The sequence below is a fragment of the Anomaloglossus baeobatrachus genome, chromosome 2, assembly GCF_048569485.1.
Source record: "Anomaloglossus baeobatrachus isolate aAnoBae1 chromosome 2, aAnoBae1.hap1, whole genome shotgun sequence".
Lineage (NCBI taxonomy): Eukaryota > Metazoa > Chordata > Amphibia > Anura > Aromobatidae > Anomaloglossus > Anomaloglossus baeobatrachus.
The window spans coordinates 136,894,460-136,907,408 of NC_134354.1; the positions used below are offsets into that span (position 1 = coordinate 136,894,460).

Consider the following 12,949-nt stretch of genomic DNA (forward strand, 5'->3'; position numbering starts at 1 on the left):
GTCCCATGCATGCTGCCCCCTCCTCACAGTGTCCCATGCATGCTGCCCCCTCCTCACAGTGTCCCATGCTTGCTGCCCCCTCCTCACAGTGTCCCATACATGCTGATCCCTCCTCACAGTGTCCCATGCATGTTGCCCCCTCCTCACAATGTCCCATGCATGCTGCCCCCTCCTCACAATGTCCCATGCATGCTGCCCCCTCCTCACAGTGTCCCATGCATGCTGCCCCCTCCTCACAGTGTCCCATGCATGCTGCCCCCTCCTCACAGTGTCCCATGCATGCTGATCCTTCCTCAGTGTCCCATGCATGTTGCCCCCTCCTCACAATGTCCCATGCATGCTGATCCCTCCTCACAGTGTCCCATGCATGCTGCCCCCTCCTCAGTGTCCCATGCATGCTGCCCCCTCCTCACAGTGTCCCATGCATGCTGCCCCCTCCTCACAGTGTCCCATGCATGCTGCCCCCTCCTCACAGTGTCCCATGCATGCTGCCCCCTCCTCACAGTGTCCCATGCATGCTGCCCCCTCCTCACAGTGTCCCATGCATGCTGCCCCCTCCTCAGTGTCCCATGCATGCTGCCCCCTCCTCACAGTGTCCCATGCATGCTGCCCCCTCCTCACAGTGTCCCATGCATGCTGCCCCCTCCTCACAGTGTCCAATGCATGCTGCCCCCTCCTCACAGTGTCCAATGCATGCTGCCCCCTCCTCACAATGTCCCATGCCTGCTTCCCCTCTCCATGAGCTCCTAATGCTGCCTTCCTTTTTTCCATAATGACACCTCCATGCTGCCCCACTCATCATACTAAGACCACCACACTAGCGCTTATGCGGAGACACCCCCCCCACACACACACACTACCCCACTCTTGATATTGACTCCGCTACATTGCTCCACTCCATACTGTGCCCACACATGCTGCCCCTTCTCCATAATGAGCTCCCAATGCTGCCCCCCTATCAGTCCTTACACTCCCCCCCATCGATTTTGTCATTTCACTATCCCTCAACCCTTGTTTTCTGTCTCTAGCATTGGCCCCTCTCTCCCATTCCCACAGCAGCAGCCTCTCTCCCCCCAGCCTCCCCCAGCAGCAGCCTCTCTCCCCCCGCCTCCAGCAGCAGCCTCTCCCCCAGCATCAGCCTCTCTCCCCCCAGCCTCCCCCAGCATCAGCCTCTCTCTCCCCCAGCCTCCCCCAGCATCAGCCTCTCTCTCCCCCAGCCTCCCCCAGCATCAGCCTCTCTCTTCCAGCATCCCCCAGCATCAGCCTCTCTCTCCCAGCATCCCCCAGCATCAGCCTCTCTCTCCCAGCATCAGCCTCTCTCCCCCAGCATCAGCCTCTCTCCCCCCAGCATCAGCCTCTCTGACCCCAGCATCAGCCTCTCTGACCCCAGCATCAGCCTCTCTGACCCCAGCATAAGCCTCTCTGACCCCAGCATCAGCCTCTCTGACCCCAGCACCAGCCTCTCTGACCCCAGCACCAGCCTCTCTGACCCCAGCATCAGCCTCTCTGACCCCAGCATCAGCCTCTCTGACCCCAGCACCAGCCTCTCTGACCCCAGCATCAGCCTCTCTGACCCCAGCATCAGCCTCTCTGCCCCCAGCATCAGCCTCTCTGCCCCCAGCATCAGACTCTCTCCTCCCAGCCTCCCCCAGCATCAGCCTCTCTCCTCCCAGCATCAGCCTCTCTCCTCCCAGCATGAGCCTCCCCCAGCATCAGCCTCTCTCCTCCCAGCTTCCCCCAGTATCAGCCTCCCTCCTCCCAGCCTCCCCCAGCATCAGCCACCCTCCTCCTAGCCTCCCCCAGCATCAGCCTCCCTCCTCCCAGCCTCCCCCAGCATCAGCCTCCCTCCTCCCAGCCTCCCCGAGCCTCCATCCTCACCCAGCATTAGCCTCCCTCCTCCCAGCCTCCCTCAGCATCAGCCTCCCTCCTCCCAGCCTCCCTCAGCATCAGCCTCCCTCCTTCCAGCCTCCCTCAGCATCAGCCTCCCTCCTCCAAGCCTCCCCCTCCCCCTCCCAGCCTCCCCCAGCATCAACCTCCCTCCTCCCAGCCTCCCTCAGCATCAGCCTCCCTCCTCCAAGCCTCACCCTCCCCCTCCCAGCCTCCCCCAGCCTCTCTCCACCCAGCCTCCCCCAGCCTCAGCTTCTCTCTCCCCCCAGCCTCCCCCCAACTTCAGCTTCTCTCCCCCCAGCCTCCCCCCCAACCTCAGCCTCTCTCCCCCAAGCCTCCCCCCAGCCTCAGCCTCTCTCTTCCCCCAGCCTCCCCCTAGCCTCAGCCTCTCTCTCCCCCCAGCCTCCCCCCCAGCCTCAGCCTCTCTCTCCCCCCAGCCTCCCCCCCAGCCTCAGCCTCTCTCTCCCCAAGCCTCCCCCCCAGCCTCAGCCTCTCTCTCCCCCCAGCCTCCCCCCCAGCCTCAGCCTCTCTCCCCCCAGCCTCAGCCTCTCTCTCTTCCCAGCCTCCCCAAGCCTCTCTCTCTTCCCAGCCTCACTCTCTTCCCAGCCTCCCCCCAGCCTCAGCCTCTCTCTCTTCCCAGCCTCAGCCTCCCTCTCTTCCCAGCCTCCCCCAGCATCAGCCTCTCTCTCTTTCCAGCTTCCCCCCAGCCTCAGCCTCTCTCTCTTCCCAGCCTCCCCCCAGCCTTACTCTCTTCCCAGCCTCCCCCCAGCCTCACTCTCTTCCCAGCCTCCCCCCAGCCTCTCTCTCTTCCCAGCCTCCCTCCAGCCTCAGCCTCTCTCTCTTCCCAGCCTCCCCCCAGCCTCTCTCTCTTCCCAGCCTCCCCCCAGCCTCTCTCCCCCCAGCCTCCCCTTGCATGATTATAGTGGACAGAAAGAGGCATCGCAACGATCATCAACTAACCTGTAAGGTGCCCATACATTCTAGGCTCCGCCTTAGCGCATACCTGCTCCGGTGCCCGCTGCACTGCTCTGGTGATTATCCTCTTCTGGCTGGAGTCGTATCCTCCTCCGCGGCATGTGTCGTCTGCAGCATTGGACGCTGCAGCACTGGGCAGTGAGCTGATTGGCGCGCCCGCGCGCCTCTGACCTTGGAAGTGCAGGCTGGAACTTCCGGGGTTAATCAGCTCACTATGCCCGGCGCCCGCCGTGTATTTACATAGACAGAAGTGCGCCTCTCCTCTCTCTCAACCCCCCCCCCCCCCCGAGAACACAGCGGATTCACTAAACTGTGTAACGGAGGGAGGGGTGGGGGGCGGGGATGTAAAAAAAAAAATATATATATATTTTTTTTTTGCTGCCAGAAAGTGCCGCCCCCCGCAACGTGCCGCCCCAGGCATGGGACCACGGGTGCCTAGTGGCAAATACGGCCCTGCCCCTGTGCGACACGGCCTAAACCCAACTATTTTATATTTTTAATTTACATAGAGAACCCAGTATATCCTCCTTTAAATACCACTCTGTGAACATGGATGGGGACACAATTTGTTTTATCTCTGCTTCCGAGCACAGATTCATTATAAATGCTCTCCATTTTCCAAAAAATTTTGCCGTCAACTTATCTTTATTTCCCTCTACCACCAATTTCTCCAGATTGAGCGTCTTTTTAATTTGACTTATTAGTCCTTCCTTCGAGGGTATTTCCTTTAGCAACCACTTTTGGAGTATTGCCCTTTGGCTCAGTATTGCTATGTAATGAAACAGAGACGACAGCCTCCCCCCTCTTCCCCTTCTTCCTGTGGTTGATAGAGAAATAACCAAGTTACTGGTTCTAACTCCACTCTCAACTTCCAAATTGTCTTCACCAACACCTGAACTTGCTCCCAGAATCTCTGTATCCCCTCACACTGCCATAACCCATGAAAAAGATTTGATTTTTCTGCTTTGCATTTTGGACAATTCAATAATTTATCTGGTTGTCTTGCATTCGGGATGTTAAAACCGTAGATTGCTCTATGTATGAGCCTGATTTGGGTGTCTCTCCAACTCTCGTTGACCATATTTTTTCTCTTAAACCATCCAGACTTTTAAAATGTTCTCCTCCTCCTCTAGCCCACTCCCCTAGAATTGCCCCTGGTATATAAGGGACTAACACCCCTCTCAGTTCCCCATAAAGACTGGGTATATTTATTTCATTAATATCTCTCATTACAATCACATCCTTCTGGTTGGCCCCATATTCTTTATTAATATTTTATAGTTTCTTCATTATGCCTTGTTTAATCTGCTCATACTGGATAGTTTGAAATGGGCGCAATCTGTACTTCTCCTTCAACTCTGCACACGTCAGCCAACTCATCTCTGCACTATGCATCAAGTTCTTAAGGGTCTTTATCCCCTTCTCTCTCCATTCCCCGAAAATCTTATTTTCCATTCCCTGCGAAAAGTCTGGATAACACAAATGTTGAGATATTTTGATACACTCCACGCCAACCCAAATTTGGCCTACGTAATACAATATGGGACTGCATAATAATATTTGGGGCTGCATAATGCTATTTGGCGCTGCATAATACTATATGGGGACGCATAATAATATGTGGGGCTACATAATAATATATGAGGCTGCATATTACTATATGGGGCTGCATAATACCATATGGGCTGCATACTACTATATGGGGGCTAAATAATGCTATTGGCCCATTATACTATATGGAAGGCTTTGTGCGGCCATTATAATATATGAAAGGCTATTATATAGGAGCCTTTATACTTTAGCTAGAGTTATTTGAAGGCCATTATACTGTATGCAGGCAATTATACAGTGAGAAAGTTTATGTAGGGTTTATCATACTGTCCAGAGGGCTGTGTGGGGGCTATTATATGATTTGGAAGGATAGTAGGGGCCATTATACTATATGTAGGCCTATTATACTGCATAGATGGCTGTGGGGGTCATAGTTTGGGATCTTACTGTGTCGGGGTCACCTTTCACTGCCGGGGTAGTTGAAGAAGCGGTACAGTAGGGTTATTATACTGAGCATGTGGAGGGTACTGTGGAGGAATTTACTGTGGGGTGTCATACAGTGTTTGTGGGGCACTTTTGTTGCCATCATACCTTATGGCTGCAATGAAAGTGGAACCTAGAGGCTTCAATGGGAGGAAAATTACTTTGTTAGGGCTGCAAAGTTGTGAAATATGCTCTGTGACCCAGCCGAATATTATTATTATTATTATTATTATTTTGTTTTTTTGAGGAGGGGGCCCAATTAGAAAATCTGCTATGGGGCCCCATGAGTTCTATGTATACCCCTGCTGTTGTAATATTTATATAAGTCTGACAGGAGAAAAGCTGTATTCCTCCAAATAAATTGAAGGCATACTGAGTACACCCGCATACACCTCTATGGGAGCAATATTACATCTCAGTACACCCTGCAGCTTATGCAGTCTTAAGACCTCAGTCTGAAAAAGACCTCACCCAGCATGAAGTAGTAGTAGCTACATTAAATGGGGTCTCTTGCCTATAGATAATGCCTATCCACAATAATTCCATGAGGCTGGAATACATACATTGCCGATTTGTTGTAGTTTTTTTTTTTTATTTTGGTATCATAGTATTATTGTGAGCCGAAATGGAGAAACCTGCTGAACATGTCATTCTATATGTAATTCTAAGCATGGGAAAGTAATAACCTTGAACTTATACAGTAATGACATCACTGGTGAAATATTTGCAGCGCCAAATTACACCTTTATCTGACTCCATCAATGTTTAAAGTGAGAATCAACAGTGAGGAAAAACTGGTAACTCCTGTCTGATCTCACCCCAAACCTTTCACCCCCAAAACCAAAGCTGCAATATTTGCTCCCAGCAAGTAGAATGTTTTTCTAAAAGGGAATGTATTGTCATACAATGATACATTGTTTAAAGCTAGTCCTGTATTTGAAGAAATAAACAATCCCTGAAATATTGCCAGTTTCTGTAGTCTCTGATAAGAAGCTAACACTCCTGTTTCATGGACAATCGCTTTCCGCAGCATTGCTATTAGGTGGCAGGATTACAATAGACAATAACACGGGAGAAAACATCACACCTTTGCCATTCTAGAATGCTGTATCTGTATATAACTCCTCAAGCCGAGCTGTATAACATAAAAAAGAGCTTTTATTATACTAAACCTATGAAGTGGTCAAGGCCAATGGATATCGCTGGTCTTGATCTGGCACCTCCTCTCTGTCTATGACCGCCGTCCTCTTTCTCTGCTTCATGTGGATGACGCGTCGTACGTCATCCACACAAAGACCTCCCTTGTGCTCCTGCGCACACACACACTTCTCTCTACACTGCCGCAGGCAGAGCAAAGTACTGTAATGCATAGGTGCGGGAAAAGGTCAAAGAACACCAGCGCATGCACACTACAATATTTTGATCTGCCCACGTGCGCAGGAGCGAAAAGGAGGACATTGTGTGGATGATGTAGGGAAAGAGCATGGGGATCGTAAGCGGAGAGTAGGAACCGGATCAAGACCAGTGACGCCAATCGGACTGGACATCGCCACAGGTGAGTATAATAAAAGCTCTTTTTTGTGCTATACAGATCAGCTTGGGGACTTATATACAGTATTCTGGAATGCTGCATATAAGGGCTTACTAGTGGTGGCTACAGCTTATATTGGAAAAACCTGGTGACAGTTTCCCTTTAATTGATTTCTGGCTCCCCGCTATTGGGTAGCAGGGAGCTGGCTGTCAACCAGCATAACAGGGGCAGTGACGCCCTGTCAACAGAGCATAGTGGAAGAGAAGCAGCTGAGGTTGGGCAGGAGAGGCAGGCAGTTAACAAATAATTGCCTGTAAGTTCTTAGGCCCATAGAAAAAAAATAAAATAGTCTCAGAGAACTCCTTTAATAAGCCATTTTTATTGGTGGCCAACCATCATTATGAAATTTAGTCTCATGATTTTTCAGTTGGGGAAAAATTGAATGACAAAAATTTAATTTCACCATGCCTTATCCTTTGTTCTCAAACAGTCAATATCTATTGACTATGTATGCCATGTCTTGATACTGCAGGCGGCTTTTTCTCTGGTATTGTTATCCAGTATGTAGAGATACCGATCATAAACCTTGGGGACCATTAATCCAGAAAGCTGCACAGGACAGTTAGATTACTATAAGGCTGGGGACACATGAGCGTATGGCATCCGATGCGAGAGCATCGGATGCGATATGCTAATAACCCTTGGCTCCCGCTCTGCTGTGCGTGTGAGCCGAGTGTTATTATACTGTGATCCAATCCTGTGATCGGATCACAGCTGCAGAGGAGAGGGAGGGACTCATCTCCCATCTCCTCCATTATCAGCTGGTGCGATTATCGCACTGCACTCCGGTGTCATCCAAGTGCAGTGCGATGTTTTACTTGCACCCATAGACTTATATGAGTGCGAGTGAATACAGATCGGATTAGAACCTCAGCATGTCCGGATCGTGGGCACGTATCCTTATGCTTTCAGGTGGGAGTGGACACAACCCATGATTTACTTAGGCCCAAAACAATTCTCAATTCGTCCCTATAGACAGATTGTAGTAAAAAGCTCAAGAACACACAACATACAACAGCTCATTTAAAAAGATTTCTTTATTCTTTATTTTAAGCAAAATTACTTTTAATAACTTTTTTCAGTATTATTTTTACAAAAAAAGTGTTCAGTTTTTTTTTCCATTGAAGGCGGCATAAAAGAGGGAATACACTGAGAGGAGGAAGATGAGGGGGTGGTCAGTAAACTAAGGCATTCACACATCAAGCACACCCCTCACAACCAGACACAGCGGGGTAGGAAAGTCAAGATCATTCTGCAGCATAATGGTATCCGAGGGAAGGCAGAGAGAAGGCACCGAGCCCGAGAGGAAGGGGAGAGAGACCTCACTCTACCTAAAATCTCACAGCTTTTTATGTTTAACCCCTTCAATGCCAGAGTGTTTAAATATGTTACAAATGTCTTTGGCAGCGACGTGTAATATAATAAAAAATAATAATTACATATATATCAGCTCTTGTCCCCTTCTCTCTTGACATTGTCACTCTCCCTTATGCCAGAGTAGCCTACACTGTAGTAAGCTCTCACAGTATTAGGCAATACCTCCCTCTATCAAGGGCGCTGCAGAGAAAGAAGTATAAGTACAAATATAACAAAAAACAAACAAAAATAAAGAAACAAAACAGCAATGCTCTGCGACTTGTGCCAAAGAAAAGGTAAGAAATATATTTTTTTTGATTTCTGTATAAAAACAAACAAAAAAAAAGATGATGCTTTTGAAGACTCCTCTGTCACTCTCCACCCTCGAAAAGGGAGAAGTCACACACTGTAATAATACATATAACAAAAAATAAAACACATCCCGTACAGTCGCCGGCCAATTGCATTACAATGGAGATAATTCCAAGTATAAGTTACAACAACAACAACAATAACCTACTGGGGCCATGGTGTGAGAGACAGGAGCCAGGGGTAGGGGCTGAATGGCATGGGGGTAATTCCTAATTACTGGCCCAAACACAAGGCCACCGGTAGCCCAAAATTGTCCACTTTATGTTAACAGTACTTTAAAAAACCCAGCAGCATATCGGGTAGAAAAAAAAAGAGATTGCAAAAACTGAAGATCTCATGTACAAAAACGTGTAAGAAGTAGAGAAGTAGTCAATATCAATCAATCAGATTTAAAGGGAACCTGTAACATTGTACATGCAGTCCTATCTGTGGACAGCGTGGTACAGAGATGGAGAAGCTGAGCAGAATGATATATCGGTGTGTTGGAAAAGATTCAGTATAAACTATTCTTTCATTGGGTGTTTGTATGCTTAGGAGTCCAGTGGGTGGTACTATTCTGTCACATGACAGTTAGCACCAGTCAAGGACCGCCCACTGGACTCGTATACAAATAAACACCAGGCATTTCTAGAAAATGCAAGTTGTAAACTTTTTACTATAAAAATGTGTCTGAAAGTGATCAACTTCTCCACCTCTATAACACCTGTCCATGGATCAGGTTCCCTTCAAGCCCTGACTTTTCTCTGACTGATCAGTACATGAAATGGAGGACTTGATTGGTTGCTAGTGACAAATGTCCCACTACGTACGATTTTGGATTCAAGGTCCTATCAGATTATTATTATAGACGTCATCTATGGAGTCTTCAACTTACAAAAGTGTTTTAGAAGTTTTTGCACAAGGCCATATAGTGGACAATTGGCTTATCAAGGTGGCCTGAATGAATGCCAACCAGCTCCTGACTATAGATGATGTATATGTTGGTATATGTTACATTTATATATATATATAGTGCATGTATGTCCATACTTGTGAATGTCCACGTGTACTGTATGCAGGTCTGCACAGCTCTGTACGTTCCTTTATGTGAATTCATAGTTCTTGACTATGTTCTCTATTGGCATGTACACATATACACAGTACAAACGTATTCATACAGCATCAGTGTGTGTATATGTGCCTGCCGGTGGATTCTTGTCAGGCGGCAGGCTCATCTTAGAAAGTGTAGCTGCCTGACTGTTAATAGATGGACGTCAAAAGGCAGGAGAATGGAAGAACTGGGCAGTAACTAAGGGAATGGAGAACAGAGGGGGATACTTGAATCCTTTTACATTCACACCATGCAGTAGCACCATAGTTGATGAGGTTAATCGTAGCTCTCCGACTGCTTATTTTCTCCGCCTGCCGCAGTATTTTCCTTGGCCGCACAGTCCACCACCTAAGTAGAAAAAGTCTATCAATCACATGTGGTAGGATTGTATTCAAAGAGTAAAAACACCTAAAAGCCATACATCATTTTATAGGTGCTTTATATGTGCGGCCATTTTGAATTTTGATCATAAATGTTTGTGGTCCTAGGACGTACTTTAGATACATTGTATTGCTATGACTGAAGGCCAATAAGCTGAGACTATCTGAGATACACCGAATGATGGAACCAAACTGCTGGGTGATGCTACAGACTTCTTGGCGATTGTTGGAGCTTCAACGGGATGTCTGAAACAATAAAACTATGATTTCAATGATGCATTACATGCCATGCCTGACCTTGCAGCACTCATGCATCCAGTATAATGGAAGTCAATGAGGTAGATCTTCCAGAAAAATGCTTGAGTTCACCGTTGACTTCCATTATACTCCATACACGAGTAGAGCTCGTCAGAGCATCTGACTACTCATTATGAGTACCAAGCACCAGTCCATGGTACTGCTCACTCATCGCTAGTGGTAAAGCTTCACAGATCTGTACTGCTTATTGTACTGCTTATCTACGTCCAGTGATCACTATGTCTGGTAGAACCGTACATGACTAGTTAAAGCCATCAATGATCTCCATTGCAGTGTGTCTTTTAAAAGGGAACCTGTAAGGTGCAATATCCACCCAGAAACAAGAGCAGTTCTGGGTGCATATTGCTAATCCCTGCCTAACTGTCCCTGTATCTAGTAACATAGATAAAGAGATCTTTAGAAAAAGTATTTTTAAACATCCTTTATGATATGCTAATGAGCGAGGGGACTAGTCGCAAGGGCATTAGTTCCTGCGCTCATTCTGCCCTCTTAACATGTTAGCACGCCCACAGGTACTAACATACTATTCAATGTCCATTGCCCTGCGTCATAAGCAGTGATGCACATTTCTTTGTCCGTTGTCACTGATTCTGAACACCAGGTTTAGGCTCAGTGCGCATAATCACAAGTCTCCTGCACTTCCAGTCATGCGCACTATGAAGTGTCCCGGCTTCAGAGAGGTCTAGTGCGTATGACCGGAAGTGCCAGGCATTCTGATTATGTGCTCAGACCGTAAACCCGGCGTTCTGAAGTGGTGACAATGGACACATGTATGCGCGTCACTGCTGATGATGACACTGGGCAGTGAATAGCATGTTAGCATGCTCCTCTGGGTGTGCTAACATGCTGAGAGGGCAGAATGAGCGCAGGAACTAACGACCTTGCAACTAGTGCCTGTGTTCATTAGCATGTCATAAAGGATCTTTAAAAATACTTTTTCTAAAGATCTCTTTATCTATGCTATTACAAGCTGGGATGGTTAGGCAGGGATTAGCAATATGAACCCAGAACTGCTCGTGGTTCTGGATGTATATTGCACCTGACAGGTTCACTTCAATCCTGTACATCCTAATTAATGTTATTTAATGTACTGCTAATTAGTGACATCCATTCACATTAGCACATATGTTATCCTACATCTACCAGCACGATGACAGTACTTCATAACGTGGAATATTTGATGCTGTCCAGAAGCATTAGCAGGTCATGAACCCTGATCTTCCATCATTCTGACACATCGAAATTACTAAGATCATTGTAACACATGACATTTAGTGTAATGGCTAATGGTCACTGCTGGACCCTAATGTAGGCTATGCTGCACTTACAGAACATTTTTCTGCTCGGCATTGAGATTTGGTACAACATCCTATACTGATCTATTGATTATGCTCAAAGTCAGCAGCTTTTATCTGTATGGATGACACTTATGGAATAGAGCTATGAAAACAATGTAGCCTCTGTGACTGAGAGTTCTCCTTTATACAAGTGTGCCTTTTATGAAATGGCATTGGTGACATCATGGGGGCAATGTGACTATAATATATATACAGTGCCTACAAGTAGTATTCAACCCCCTGCACACTTAGCAGGTTTACACATTCGGAATTAACTTGGCATTGTGACATTTGGACTATAGATCAGCCTGGAAGTGTGAAATGCACTGCAGCAAAAAAGAATGTTATTTCTTTTTTTTTTTTAAATTGTGAAAAGTTTATTCAGAGGGTCATTTATTATTCAACCCCTCAATCCACCAGAATTCTGTTTGGTTCCCCGAAAGTATTAAGAAGTATTTCAGGCACAAAGAACAATGAGCTTCACATGTTTGGTTTAATTATCTCTTTTTCCAGCCTTTTCTGACTAATTAAGACCCTCCCCAAACTTGTGAACAGCACTCATACATGGTCAACATGGGAAAGACAAAGGAGCATTCCAAGGCCATCAGAGACAAGATCGTGGAGGGTCACAAGGCTGGCAAGGGGTACAAAACCCTTTCCAAGGAGTTGGGCCTACCTGTCTCCACTGTTGGGAGCATCATCCGGAAGTGGAAGGCTTATGGAACTAGTGTTAGCCTTCCACGGCCTGGACAGCCTTTGAAAGTTTCCACCCGTGCCGAGGCCAGGCTTGTCCGAAGAGTCAAGGCTAACCCAAGGACAACAAGGAAGGAGCTCTGGGAAGATCTCATGGCAGTGGGGACATTGGTTTCAGTCAATACCATAAGTAACGTACTCCACCGCAATGGTCTCCGTTCCAGACGAGCCCGTAAGGTACCTTTACTTTCAAAGCGTCATGTCATGGCTCGTCTACAGTTTGCTCATGATCACTTGGAGGACTCTGAGACAGACTGGTTCAAGGTTCTCTGGTCTGATGAGACCAAGATCGAGATCTTTGGTGCCAACCACACACGTGACGTTTGGAGACTGGATGGCACTGCATACGACCCCAAAAATACCATCCCTACAGTCAAGCATGGTGGTGGCAGCATCATGCTGTGGGGCTGTTTCTCAGCCAAGGGGCCTGGCCATCTGGTCCGCATCCATGGGAATTTGGATAGCACGGCCTACCTGGAGATTTTGGCCAAGAACCTCCGCTCCTCCATCAAGGATCTTAAGATGGGTCGTCATTTCATCTTCCAACAAGACAACGACCCAAAGCACACAGCCAAGAAAACCAAGGCCTGGTTCAAGAGGAAAAAAATCCAGGTGTTGCAGTGGCCTAGTCAGTCTCCTGACCTTAACCCAATTGAAAACTTGTGGAAGGAGCTCAAGATTAAAGTCCACATGAGACACCCAAAGAACCTAGATAACTTGGAGAAGATCTGCATGGAGGAGTGGGCCAAGATAACTCCAGAGACCTGTGCCGGCCTGATCAGGTCTTATAAAAGACAATTATTAGCTGTTATTGCAAACAAGGGTTATTCCACAAAATATTAAACCTAGGGGTTGA

At 47.4% G+C, this 12,949-nt stretch overlaps 1 protein-coding gene across 7 annotated transcripts in view; it reads right to left on the reverse strand.

The window, feature by feature from the left end:
- Window positions 1-7,525: 7,525 nt before the first annotated feature.
- Window positions 7,526-12,949, reverse strand: part of ELN (elastin) — a 139,797-nt gene continuing 134,373 nt past the window's right edge. For all 7 annotated transcript variants that reach the window (XM_075335381.1, XM_075335380.1, XM_075335375.1 and 4 more), the window contains one exon: window positions 7,526-9,653. In XM_075335381.1, coding sequence (XP_075191496.1) covers window positions 9,604-9,653 — 50 coding nt within the window. In that variant the 3' untranslated portion in view covers window positions 7,526-9,603. The remainder of the gene's footprint in view (window positions 9,654-12,949) is intronic.